Source organism: Staurois parvus, unplaced genomic scaffold (assembly GCF_062004578.1).
Source record: "Staurois parvus isolate SC_StPar_1 unplaced genomic scaffold, SC_StPar_1.0 ptg000084l, whole genome shotgun sequence".
Lineage (NCBI taxonomy): Eukaryota > Metazoa > Chordata > Amphibia > Anura > Ranidae > Staurois > Staurois parvus.
Window position 1 is genome coordinate 680001 of NW_028317880.1, and position 14211 is coordinate 694211.

Genomic DNA, 14211 nt, shown 5'->3' on the forward strand with positions numbered 1-14211 from the left:
CCACTATGGAATAATCCCACACTGAATTAATTGCTTACAGTTCCTGGCCCACAAAAGTGGTCTGCATGACTAATTGGATATCTTTGCCATTTGTATAAGGGTCCATGCATGCGGTTTTGCCTGTAAAAGCAGCTCAGTGTTATCCTATGTGTCAATGCACATTTGAACATTTTAGAGCATATTTTAGGCCCATAGTTTGGAAGCAGAAAAACCCCTTCTGTTTTGCTTTTCAGAAGTTTTCTTGCAGAAATAACTGCCAAATGCCCCTAAACACTAGTACAAAAAAAATTTTCAGAATGGGACACAAAAGCAAACATTTTGTTATATTGCAGCTTACCTATTCTTAGATGTGATGGGTGCATTAGGATTTCTTATATTCATCTGGTGATCTGGCAAGTAAGTCTGTTGCTTTTCACAAGAACAAGCTCTCTTCCAGATACATCGCTTTGCAGGGATGAGATAAACAATTTACCACTGACAGGTTTGCTTACAATGATCAGCTTTTATTTATTCATGTGAAACCTTTTATTCCAAAAGGTAAAAAACTGTTTGCTGTAACTGACTATAAAGTGTCAGCTGGTGTTTGGCTTCAGTCAGTGTATTTAAATCTGCTAGTACATTTAACACTCTCCTGCCCTCGGACTGACAATGCTGCTGTCCAGATGCACCCCCTGTGCCCATTCATCCAGAGTTGGGGGGGGGGGGGGGTGGAGGCACTCTAATACAGGGGGTGTGTTACTGGTCAGATCACTAGGTGAAAACCGAGGAAGGGGGGGGGGGGGGGGGGACTGACGCAGCCACCACACTTAATGTTTGGTAAGCTGCAATTTAATTTTGGTTAAAAAAAAAAAAAGTGTGTGTGTATATAAAATTAAAGGAACATTTTTTTTTTAAAGGAACATTTTTGAAAACGCATCAGATCTCAATGGGGAAAAATATCATGCTGGATATCTATACTGATATGTACAGGGTAGTGTGTTGGGAATGTAAGGATGCCCCATCATTTGATGGACATGAAAATTAGCAACCTACAGAGGACTGAATTCAAATACACCCCGAAAATCAAAGTGAACAAACTATTGTAAAGCACTGAGCAAATTGTTGGCGCTTTATAAATCCTGTATAATAATAACAAACGATGCCACAGGCTAGTCCATTTTGCTGAAATTTGATTGCAGCAACTCAAAATGGTACTCAGTATTTTGTATGACCCCCACGTTCTTGTATGTATGCCTGACAACATCGTGGCATGCTCCTAATGAGATGACGGATGGTGTCCTGGGGTATTTCCTCCCAGATCTGGACAGGGCATCACTGAGCTCCTGGACAGTCTGAGGTGCAACCTGGTGGCGTTGGATGGACCGAAACATGATGTCCCAGAGGTGTTCTATTGGATTTAGGTCAGGTGAGCATGGGGGCCAATCATCCTCCAGGAACTGCCTGCATACTCTCGCCACATGATGGTGGGCATTGTGCATCAGGAGGAACCCAGGACCCACTGCACCAGTGTTGGGGTCTGACAATGGGTCCAAGGATTTCATCCTGATACCTAATGGCAGTCAGGGTGCCGTTGTCTATCCTGTAGAGGTCTGTGCGTCCCTCCATTAATATGCCTCCCCAGACCATCACTGACCCATCATTTTGTAGAGCTCTGGCAGTGCTCAGCCTGTTTCTTCTTGCACAAAGGAGCATATGCCAGTCCTGCTGATGGGTTAAAGACCCTCTACGGCCCTGTCCAGCTCTGCTAGAGTAACTGACTGTCCCCTGGAATTCCCTCTATGCTCTTGAGACTGTGCTGGGAGACACAGTAAACCTTCTGGCAATGGCACGTATTGATGCACCATTCTGGAGGAGTTGGACTGCCTGTGCAACCTCTCTAGGGCTCAGGTATCGCCTCATGCTACCAGTAGTGACATGAACCGTAGCCAAATGCAAAACTAGTGAAAAACAGAAAAGATGAGTAGGGAACAAAATGTCAGTGGCCTCCCCCTGTGAAACCATTCCTGTTTTGGGTGTCGTCTCATTGTTTCCCATCTAGTGCAACTGTTAATTTAACACCAAAGCAGCTGAAACTGATTACCAACCCCCTCTGTTACTTAACTGCCCAGATCAATATCTCAGGAGTTTAATTGACTTGATGCTATACTCTGATAAAAAAGTGTTCCTTTAATTTTTTGAGGTGTGTATAATATGGTGTATATATACTGTAAATATGCATACAACCTATACAAATGCCACACAAGCACTATTATAATTTAATGTTCTTAAATATTACATTCCTTTTTTTTTTTTCCTGAATCGCAGTCATTTTCTGTAAAATTCAATGCAATATGGCAACCTGGAGGAATTCTATACACAGCTGGTGTACAGAACGTCTAATATACAAGTCAAAATTTAGGCATCCTCCTTAAATAAGAATTATATTTTTGGTGAGATACTCCCTAAGGGTTAATTACATCTAAAGGGATTCAGACTCTGCAACTTTCCTCATAAGAACATGGCAAGTGCATCAGTTGATTATACTGAACACAGACACTCTAATTTAGGAATCCGTAAGGACTGTTTGCTAAAATCCTTGTAATGTGCAATGTAATGACCAAGAGGGGATTGTTTTGTTTTTGTTTTTTTTTCTCAACAAAAGTGGAGCTTTTCTTTAAAGTGTAGTTTATGTAATTTCATGGGTGTGTGCAATTTGAGGGCTTGACATATTTGATATCTATTCACTCTACGTGACCTTTTTTTATACTTTACAAAAATCGTACGTATTAAATTGTGTTCGCATTAAAATTCATTTTAGGAACTTTTTTCCTGAAAATATGCTTTTTGTTTTGCAAATATTGTGTAACCTAAGAAATGCAACTGCCACTATTTATATGGCAGTTTAAGTAATTTCTAGCGAAAAATGCAGGTTTTTAACCTGCGTTAAAAAAGAAAACAAAAAAAATTCAAAATTGAAAAAATAGTCTGTCTATAGTTTCATTTAGGATTAGTGCAGGTTACCATTCAAACAGATAAAATGCATGTTTTTGATGATTGTTATATAAGGCTACTTTTTTTTTTTTTATATGTAGCTTTACAAGGGAAATTTTACACGTACCAAGTGCTGATTTCAACACTAGTTTTTATGTCTGCTTTTGTAGGAGTGGATTGGTTACATAGGTACTGTAGTCCCAGAGTACATTCAGCACCTGGTAATCCATTTTTCAGTTTTAAGTCCCCTCCTTTTGGTTTCAGAAAACTTTTCACATCTATATATAGTTATTTCAGCCAGCTGTTTTTAGGAGCTAAATGCAAATACTAACTCGCCATGCAGATTGTCAGTGTTAGAACTTTGCTTGAACAGCTGTAACTATAGTTGACTTCATTGAATATAAAGGGATACTTGTGTTGCTTCTTCCAGGTCACTGTGTCAAGACAAGACCTAAGGATATAATAGGCACGAGACTTTTTATTTCCATGTTTATAAGGCCCTGTTCACATCTCTGTTTCCGCTGTCATGGATTTTTACTTGGATTTTTTTTAAGTGCTTGTTTTGTGCAATTAGTGGGTTTTACGTGGGTTTTTATGTATTGTACGGTATATTTTTGTTAACCAATAAGGATGATTTTCCTGTTTGATAGCATCAGGGAATGTTCTTCCAGTGAATGTAGTTGGAGGTATTAAAAGCAAACCTTTATTCTATTGCAACTTTTTTTATTTTTTGCTATTTATTTTTCACCCGTTGATCCTGCCAGTATGTCTGTTGTTTTACAACCAAACTGTCCTGCAGATGTGGCAGTTACAGGGTTGCTTGCAATGATCAGCTTTTATTCATGTAAGGCCTTTCTCCAAAAAGAAAACAAATGTTGCTGTAACTGCTTATAATGTGTTAACTGGAGTTCAGCTTTAGTTTGTTAGTATATCTAAGTCTGCTACTCATTCTAACATTTTCTTAAAAGCAAACGCGAAGTGAACAGGACTGTAAGCTTACCATTTTCTTTAGTGACAGGTGCTTTGATTGTATTCAGAGCACTTTAAAAAAGTGTGTCAAATACCACATTTTAAAGCAAGTGTAAACGAGCCCTTAGTGTTTGTAAATCTACATTTAACTGCTTTCCAAAGGTGGCACTAACATAGGAGGTGTGTTACTGGCCAGATCACTAATGAAAACAGAATGAAAAAAGTATTTTAAAAACCTAAAACTAATGCAGTCACCACATCAAATTTATTTATTAGCTGTAATGTGTTACTTTTTTGGTTTAATACAGCTTTAAGGAAACATGGCTGATTTTTACACCACTGTTTTTGACTGTCGCAGCAACTGTTGCAGTCTGTTGTGACTTATCGCATAGTAGGTATCCAGGAAAGGTGCTTGAAACCGTGGGATGGTGAGCTGTCATGTGCCCACTCACAGCAAGTTGTCCCCTTTGCTTGTTAGCTCCGGTTTTGACTCAGATTATATATAGTGTGTGTGTGATATATATATTATTTTTTCCAAAAGATAAAAAATGTATTAATTGTTGCAGTTTTGGACCCATTGAATATAAAGGACCATTGACCGCATCATATATTGAGAAGTTTATTCGGCGAGTGATGAGTCCCGTTTTATATGTTTCGTCTGTGGTTAGACTAAGAGATTTCCTATCTACCTATGAGGTACTGTGCTTTTTACATTATTTCTCCTTGTCTGTGATTTACTATGTGAATGCAATTCATTCATTATTTACTTTATGTATCCAAAGAGAATGAACTGTAACGTGTAATATGCATTTTATTTCTGAGTGCACATTCTTTTAAAGTTAACCTGCCATTGGATATGTTTCAGGTTTAGATCATGCCTTGATCTGCTTTTTCTTCATTTGCTTTTTACTCCAGATGGCCCTTACTTTAGGCATTATCCAGTATCTGCATCGATTTCCTAGACAGGAGTGCTGGGTTGAAGATGGCACAGTCATGTATAGTTTGCTGCCTTTGCAGATCTTTGCTGTGTTTGTAGATGACCCAGACCAGCCGTGTACTAGAACCTCACGTCTTTCTGCTTGCTGCAAAATTAAAATGTTGCAGTGTGATCTCTGCAGAATAAAAATTACTCATTACCATTAGCTGTACTTTAAAATGTGAAGTGTGCATTGTCCAGGGGCAGTGCGTTACATTGTTACAATGCATCACACTGTTTGTTTTATTTGTTTTTTTTTTTTGTTTTTGGTGTCACAAAATGACTCATGCAGTGCATTGTGACGAGATGCAGTGTTGCATACATGCTGCATTTTTAAGCAGCACACACTGTACACGTGAACAGGGCACAGAAAACTGTTTACTACGTGCTCTTGCTTTGAGCCTGCCTTGATCTATGCTGATCAGTGCAGCTTATAGGAACTTTCCCTTTTTGGGTGGAGTTCTTTGGTGGTGTAACCAAGCCTAAAGAGAAACTCCATCCAAAATGGAAGGTTCCTCTTTAAGGCCTCCTCCCCCACTACTGTTTGATATTTGACAATTTTGTAGGGGGGATAGAGAGTGGGTACCATGTTTTGACAGGTACCAGATCTCACTTCTACTCTGATTACCTAGGCGATCCAAGCAGAGATTCTCCTTCTCCTCCCTCCCCACAGTCTTCTGGGACCTGTGACAGGTCCCAGGAGACTGTGGGACCATTCACAATCCGCAGCGTGGCGGTCCCTGGCACCCCCTCAGGTGAGCACATCGCTGGATCCCTGGACAAGTAAGTGTCTGTCTAATTATTAAAAGTCAGCAGGTTTTGTAGCTGCTGACTTTCTAAAGTTTCAGAAAACTGACTGGAGCTCCTCTTTAAGTACTGCCTGTAGCAGACTGTTGACATTATCTTAGCTAAGCCAAAGTCACTTGACTTGCACTTGCATTTTTTTAGTGATAAAATTATAATTTTTTTTCTTCAAAAAGTTAAGCTGTTGCTGTATATCTTGACAAGTCAGGTATTTATTAATTTTAAATCTAATTAAGGGCCTGCTTTAAAACTGAGAAATACAGAGGCGCATCCTGTACATTTGTATGAAAACAAAGTATAGGATGCTTTCTGCTGATGCTCAGATATTTTGTATACGTAAGAGCACCAATTCATTAACTGGTGGTATTAACCAGCAACTCAGTCAAATATCAAACCTATGACCATATAAGAAAAATGCAGTTTGATTCAAGTCAATACTATGACTGCGTTAATTACCAGATGTGACCCACTTTTTACCACACAGAGTTTGTAACCTTGTCATTGTCCGTCCAACTTCTGTCTTTGAGTTAAATGATGAAGGTAAAGGCGACCTAAGCTTTTGACACATGTGCTATGTTTAGAGTTTCTGATCCTGAGTCAAATAGTATACTATTTTAGCCTGTGGTCCTTGCAGTTAGAGCCTGTTCACTTCATAAATTTGTGGCAACACATGTTAAAGTGCGAAGCAGTGACATTTACTTTGAATGGCGCCCCTGTGTACCTGCCGACAAATGTGTGCTGTGGTACATTGTCAGCTGCAACACATGTCCGTTAGCAGGTGTTTTAGGATGTCACTCAAAATGAATGGCACCATGTTGAACCTGCATGCTTAAAGTATGGTCAAAGCTCTTTTAGCCATACTTCCTCTGTGGGTCACAGGAGTGCACTTAGTTCACAGAGCCAGTCTAGACTGTGCAGGGATCTCCGCAATAATGTTAGCACCTACCCACTTGTGCGACTAGCAGCTGGCTCAGCCTCTCAGCATGCCTCTGGGAAACTGAGCCAGCTGTTCCCTACTCCATCCACAGTCCAGCACTCCAGTGAGTGCTGGAGGGGCAGATTGCAGAGTGGTGACTGACAGTTGCCGTCTACTCAAAGCAGATCCGAGAAATCAGTAGTCTTTGATCACGCAGTTCTTGATGTTGAGGTGGGTGATCAACTTCCAAAAATTTGCTCTCCAACTCTTTTTGCCTTGAATTTTTTGCCTGATTCTAGATACAGCCCAAGCAAGTCTTCCTTCCAAAGAACAGTTTAGTCTCTGAGATTTCACATTCGAGTCATGAGATCAAAGAAATTCCCCTCTGTGAGATACTCCTTGAGAGTTCTGGGCCGCATGGCGGCCTCCCTTGGGGCTGTCCCATTTGCCCAATTTCATTCCAGACCTTTCCCACAAAACATTCTGTTGCCTTGGAACAAGCATGCTCCTTCTTTCAATCTACCCATGCTCCTGTCCAGCCAGGCCAGGAACATCCTAGCCTGGTGGATTTCCAACCTGGCCCTAATAATGGGTTAAGTTCTTTCTGTCACATCACTGGAAAGTGATAATGTGAGATGCCAGTTTTTTGGGTAGGGGAGGAGTGTTCAATCCCTTAAGGTCCAAGGAACATTGTCACCAGAGAAAGTCAAGCTCCCCATCAACATGCTGGAGCTCAGAGTGTTAAAGATGACTCATTACCTTTTGAACCCCCTTTCTCCAGGGACACCCAATTGAGGTGCAATCAAACAACTCCAGGGCTGTGATCTATGTCTGTGACTAAGGTGGTACCAGAAGTCATGCAGCCTTGAAGGAAGCAAACCAGATCATCTCATGGACAGGAAAACATTGTCCACGGATTTCTGTCCACATCCCAGGGGTGGACAATGGGAAGGTGGATTACCTGTGCTGTTACCGTCAGGTCAAATGACCATTCAACCTGCTTTAAACGTCCTCAGCCTGATGTCAGATGGATGCTGGACGTGGACATCTTGGCCTCCACATTCAGAAACTATTACCTCTGTAGCCAGGACCAAGGATCTTCTAGCCACTGGCATTGGATGCTCTGGTAATTCCCTGGACTCTCTTCAAGCTAATCTATGCCTTTTCACCAGTAAACATTCTGCTTCAACTGCACTGCAAAATAGAACAAGAGGAAAAAACTGTGATTCCCCTTGCACCACGCTGGCCCAAAAGAACCTGGTAAAAAGACCTACTCCGATTGCTAGGAGATGACCCCCCCACCTCTTCCCAACAGGTCAGACCTGCTGTCTCAAGGACCTCTGTTTCATCTTGCTTCTCAGTCTGTAGCTTTAATGGCAGGTCTTAAAACACAGAGGAGTCTCTGAATCTGTCATCCCTACCTCACTAAATGCAAGAAAAGCCACTTCCAGAAAGGTCAACTGTTGTATCTGGAAAACCTTTTTGCCTTGAGTTAGCACAAGCACTTCAACCCCAGAAAATACTCCTGTGCCCCACATTCTGGCCTCCCTGCTATTGTCTTAACCAGAACATGGCTCTAAGCACTCGGAAAGGAAAGGTTTTGGCCTTTCTACTATGCTTCCTTGAATTTAATTTTGGATATCTCTGCTCTGCACAAACCACCCTTTGAACCCATCAGAGAAATCACTTTAGATAGATGATTTATACTAGTCTTTGTGGTTGCGATCGTGTCTTCACATCAGTCAGACTTGTCTGAGAGCTAGCAGCCCTCTTTTGTATGGATCTATTCCTTATCTTTCACATAGACCAGGTATCCTTATGCCCAAGGCCATCCTTCCTTCCTAAGGTGTTTATCAGTCTTTCACCTCAGTGAAGACATTGTATTTCCATCTTTATCCTAGACTTCTGCTCTTCTCTGCCTATATGTAGTCAGAGCATCATCAGAATCTACTTCAAAGCTACAGCTTCCTTCAAGAAAATGGACTCTGTATTCTTTCTAACCTCAGGACCTTGTCAAGGACATCCTGCTTAAAGGTCAGCTATCACTAGGTGAATAAGACCACTCTTCTTATACGCTTATAGTTTAAAAGGAAAAGCTCCTCCAGAACTCCACCAGATCATTGGGGGTTTCCTGGACATTTAGACATAAAGCATCTTTTGTCCAGTTTTGTAAGGCTGCCACGCTCTGTGGTGTTTATACCTTTTCAAAGTTCTACCAGCTGGGCATCCAGTGTTCTGTAGATGCAGGTTTTGGCTGCATGGTTGCAGTCTCCAGTACCTATTGTTATTGGGCCCAATGGCAGAGTTCTGTTTGCCTAGCTGTTGTCCACCCTTCTCATTCATTGTTTGGGGATGTCTTATGGTCTATACATATTAAGCCTGTATTGTAGGATTCAGATAAAAGGAACTTTGCCTGGCCTATAAATTCGATATCTTGGGAGTACAGGATGCAGGTTACCCTCCTATCTAATCCTACCGCCCTGTAATTCAAGGTCTATGAATACCCATTCCTTGTACTTTTTAAGATATGGAAATTAGAGTCAAGTGTTTTTTTTTTTTTAGTTGCCAATTGTGTGATGCACAGTGAAAAATACACTATATTGCTAAAAGTATTGGGACGCCTGCCTTTACACGCACATGAACTTTATTGGTATCCCAGTCCATCTGTAAGGTTCAATATTGAGTTGGCCCACCCTTTGCATCTATAACAGCTTCAGTTCTTCTGGGAAGGCTATCCACAAGGTTTAGGAGTGTGTCTGTGGGAATGTTTGACCATTCTTCCAGAAGTGCATTTGTGAGGTTAGGCACTGCTGTCAGACAAGAAGGCCTGGCTCACAGGTTTCTCTCTGATTCATCCCAAGGGTATTCTATAGGGTTAAGGTCAGGACTGTCAAGTTCCGCCACCCCAAGCTTGCTCATCCATGTCTTTATGGAACTTGCTTGGTGCACTGGTGCGTAGTCATGTTGGAAGAGGAAGGGGCCATCCCCAAACTGTTCCCACAAAGTTTGGAGCGTGAAATTCTCCAAAATGTCTTGGTATGCTGAAACCTTAAGAGTTCCCTTCCCTAGAACTCTGGGGTCAAGCCGAAACCCTGAAAAACAACCCCACACCATAATCCCCACTCCACCATCTTTACACTTACACTGCAGTCAGGCAAGTGCTTTTCTCCTGGCAACCACCAAACCCAGACACGTCCATCAGATTGCCAGACAGAGTAGCTTGATTAGCCACTCCAGAGAACACGTCTTCACTGCTCTAGAGTCCAGTGGCGGCGTGCTTTACATCACTGCATCCGATGCTTTGCATTGCACTTGGTGATGTAAGGCTTGGATGCAGCTGGTCAGCCATGGAAACCTATTCCTTGAAGTTCTCCACGCAGTGGTGTTGTGCTAATCTGAAGGCCACACAAAGTTTGGAGGTCTTTAGCTATTGACTTTGCAGACAGTTGACAACTTCTGCACACTATTCTCTTCAGCATGCACTGACCCCTCTGTCATTTTCCGTGGCCTACCACTTTGTGGCTGAGTTGCTGTTGTTCCCAGTTGCTTCCACTTTGTTATAATAATTATATATAGAAAACCATGTGCGCTACCACAAATATTTAGTTAATTGAATAAAAAATTAATTTAAAAGTAATCAAATGCGTGTTGCTGCAAAAAACATTTTATAGTGTTCCCACATACAAAATAAATCAAAAATAAATTAGTGTGCACGCACGCACGCACGCACACACACACACACACACACACACACACTTTTGCAGTGCTGATGCGCATTATATACCATGCTATATTGTGAGTGCAAACTTTGTTATTCATATTTTAAGTTTATTAAATGGTTTTACACGATTTGGAGACTGTTCTCTCTTCCTTATATACTGAGGCTGAGTGGTGAGGAGGTCCTTGTGGGTGATCCTTCTTACCATCCCTGTTACTATACAGTACAAGTCCTTTGCTGCCATCTGGAGTTCGTGTATGGAATAATCATGCTTGATAGACCTATGTTACTATATAGGGCCACAACCTGAGGTATGCGGCCATCCTATTTTAGGTGGAGGGGCACTGAATTCATTTTGGTGTGGAGCACTCTCAGTGGAAGCACAAGAATTTTATAGCCTTGGGGGATTTTTCTTTTTTTGCACTATTAGGCACTATTTATTATTTATTTTATATATTTTTGTACCATCATATGTGCAAATGCTATGAGTAGTGCAGCACGAATTCATTTTTGCTCCACTCTTTTTATGATACCACTAACCGTTGACCGTGGAATATTTAGTAGCAAGGAAATTTCACAGATCGACTTATTGCACAGGTGGCAACGTTACCACACTTGAATTCACTGAGCTCCTGTAAGCGACCCATTCTTTCACAAATGTGTGTAGAAGCAGTCTGCATGCCTAGGTGCTTAATTTTATACACCTGTGGCCATGGAGGTGATTGGAACACCTGAATCCTATGATTTGGAGGGGTGTTCCATTACTTTTGGCAATATAGTGTATCTCCAGTTTAGGATTTAAATCTACTTGGTGGAAAATCTGCTCCCTAAAAATGCCCATTCTTTACTAGTTCACTTTAATGAATTCCAGGTAAATATATTTTATACATGGTTACATTTGTTCAGATCAATGTAACTATGTACAGTAATATCACACCTGGCTGATGCCCCTTGGAGCTGATACTACTACTCCAGTGCGCTCCACTTTCTTCCAGGTCCTGTGCTGAGCAGCTAGCCTGTTGCATTTTGAACACAAGAGGCTGGCCTCTCGGCATGGGTGATGTTTAGAGAATGCTTTGCATCTTCTGATTGGACATAGTAAAGAGCATGATGTCACCGCCCCACCTCTCCACCTTTGCATTAATTGAAAAAATGCAAAGCATTCTTTGGATGGTATCTGTTAAGAGCAGCTGACCTCCTATTTTGACAATGCAGCAGGCCAGCCACCCAGCACAGGATATGAATGCAAGTGGAGAGCACTAGAGCAGCATGTCTACTTCAGTGATTTCCAGCTTCCAGGGACATTGGGCAGGTATGGCGTATACTGTACATAGTTACATTGATCCAAGCTGGACCAATGTAACCATGTATAAAAACATTCATACCTGGAATTCCTCCTTAAAGTAAAACTGCCATTAAAGAAATGCAGGGGCAGCAATCTCCAACTTCTCATTGAGGCCAGTGGGGACAGGGTTTCAAGGGCATGTATCTAAAAAGTCTTCGTGTGGCAGAGCTCGTGGAAGTGCTCCGCCTCCGGGAGATCATGGGGCATGATATTCTCTTATGTCCTTTATGATTATATACATGCTTGTGTCTCTCCATAAGAGACCCCCCCCTTCTTTTTATCCATGTGTTTGCCAACATGAAATTTTTTTTATTTTTTTATTTTTTCCTATTCCTATGTTTTTTATCAGTACTCCTAATTGTCTCATGTTGCTGTTGTCACCAACATTTATTTTCTGTATATTGTGCTGATCCCATGTTTTTATATTAAGCCTATGTCGTTTAAGTTCTCATCTTATGTATACTATTCCTCTGCCAGTGTTAGACTATATTCTCCCAGTCTCCAGTCACAGACGACTTTCTGCTGCTCTGTGACCGATCCTTATCATAACGTTTATGGCAGATCTTGTAGTATTACTGCTGGTCGTGGTGACTCACCATCTCTGTCCGTTCTCAACACTCAATGTGTGGGATTGTTTACTTTCTCCTTTTTCAATCCGTTCTAAGGCTACGTTCACACTAGCCTTGTGTGCAGGCGGCAGAGAGGCGTTTGGGAAGCGTTTTTACCGCTTCCCAAACGCCTCTGCCAATTCTGCACATTACAGCACATGGTGCTGTTCTAACGGGAGCGTTTGCGTCGCGTCGCGGCAAAACGGACGCCTCTGGTCGAGTCAGGAGGCTTTGAAGCCTCCTATTCTCATCTATGGTGCCGCTCCGCAAACGCCCGGCCAGCGTTTGCGGTGCAGTTGCGACGCGTTTGCGGAGCGGTAACACAACTCAAACTGTATTATAGGCGTTTGTGGGGCATTATTAACGCTCGGCAAACGCCTAGCAACCGCCACTAAACCGCGCATGCGGCGTTTGCCGAGCGTTAATAACGCCCCACAAACGCCGGACCAACGCTTGCCAAACGCTATAGGGGCGTTTGGCAAGCGTTGGTAAAACAGCCAAGTGTGAACGAGCCCTTACTGTTGCCCCTTCCTTGTGTTATGTTGGCTTCACCAGCCATCTCTAGGGGTCTCCGGTGCTCTCAGATATTCAAGCAGGGGATGGGATGCAGAGACACAATATATAATGTTTTTAAGGGGGGTCACCCTCCGTATTGTTGCCACACCGCTGGCTCGTTTCCGCTACCCTCCAGCAGCTTACCAGCTTCATCGGCTCCCAGCGTTTCAGGAGTACTCTGCTGCTGTCACGTAGGCTGTCATGTGACCGCTCCCAGCGGCGTCCTCTCCTCCACAGCAATCACGGCTTGCTCTGAACACTTAGACACAGGCCGACTCCAGGGACTAAGGGTGCCTCCTTACCCGCATCGCCAATGCCAGACCAGATGAGGACTGGAACGAAAGCCTTTTGTCCATAGTATTAGCGGCAGGGGTCTGGAGCCCTTACAGCATGCTACCTTCCGGCGCCATGTTCAGACCCCCTCCCCCCCCAGCATGTTATTGTTGAGTTGTTCTAGCTGTAAAGGAAACATTGTTCAGGAAACATTGCTACATTATTGGCACCTCTCCCCCTCCCTCTCCTCGCTTGCAGTGCGGGAAACCGCATGTGGTTCAGACAGGCATCACACTGCATTCCTTTTTGTATGGGCTCAAAATCGCACTGCAAATGTATTGTTTTCAGGTATCTGAGCATTTGCACAAGTACTCGTGCAAATGCTTAGTATCGGCACCAATATCGGTAACGGTGCAACCCGTTTTCACTCTTCACCTTTTGAAATATTACTGTTCTTGCTGTATATTATGTGTTGTGCTTTCTTTTTATTTTGGCTTACTATGACACTTTAAGGCCTCATTTTACACTGCCAAGGACAGTCTGAATGCATAAACAAGGCATATGTTTCCTTTTGGGTCAACTCACACCACTGCGTTGAGATGGTGTGCACTGAAGCCATATGTCATGCACTGTAGTACTTTTTTCAGAGCTGCATTTTGCGATGCAATTCACTGCTTAACCGTGCACTATAGCTAGTAGAACTGAATGAAATGTAACTTTGGCATGTATTATTGATGTTCGTGGAAAAAAAGTTTTCATGCGATGCATTGTTTGCAGCTTTTTGACACAGTGGCCTGTGTTCTAGTGTAGCTGCCGCTGTAAATTGTAGAACTGTGGGTTTTTTTTACAGTTTGGGGTAATATGTTTTTCCATTCTTCCTACAGCCTGGGATATTGGGCTACTTTGAGTTCAACGCATCACCTCAACCTCCAGGCTATTTGACTTTTTTCCGGTCTGCATTGCACTCATTACAAAAAGGTAGGTATAGCATCTACACTCTAACATGGGTATGTTGCTAGCTTTTAATTTTAAACTGAAAACACACTTGTGAGTTAGGTTTATAATGTGTATGAAATT

The 14211-nt window shown here is 42.3% G+C and overlaps 1 protein-coding gene across 1 annotated transcript in view; it reads left to right on the forward strand.

Annotated features, from left to right (window-relative positions):
- The window catches only part of TXNDC11 (thioredoxin domain containing 11), a 109951-nt gene that overhangs the window by 26283 nt on the left and 69457 nt on the right, over window positions 1-14211 (forward strand). Inside the window, exons 4-5 of the mRNA XM_089669934.1 lie at window positions 4506-4635; window positions 14019-14112. Of these exons, the coding sequence (XP_089526060.1) occupies window positions 4506-4635; window positions 14019-14112 (224 nt within the window). The remainder of the gene's footprint in view (window positions 1-4505; window positions 4636-14018; window positions 14113-14211) is intronic.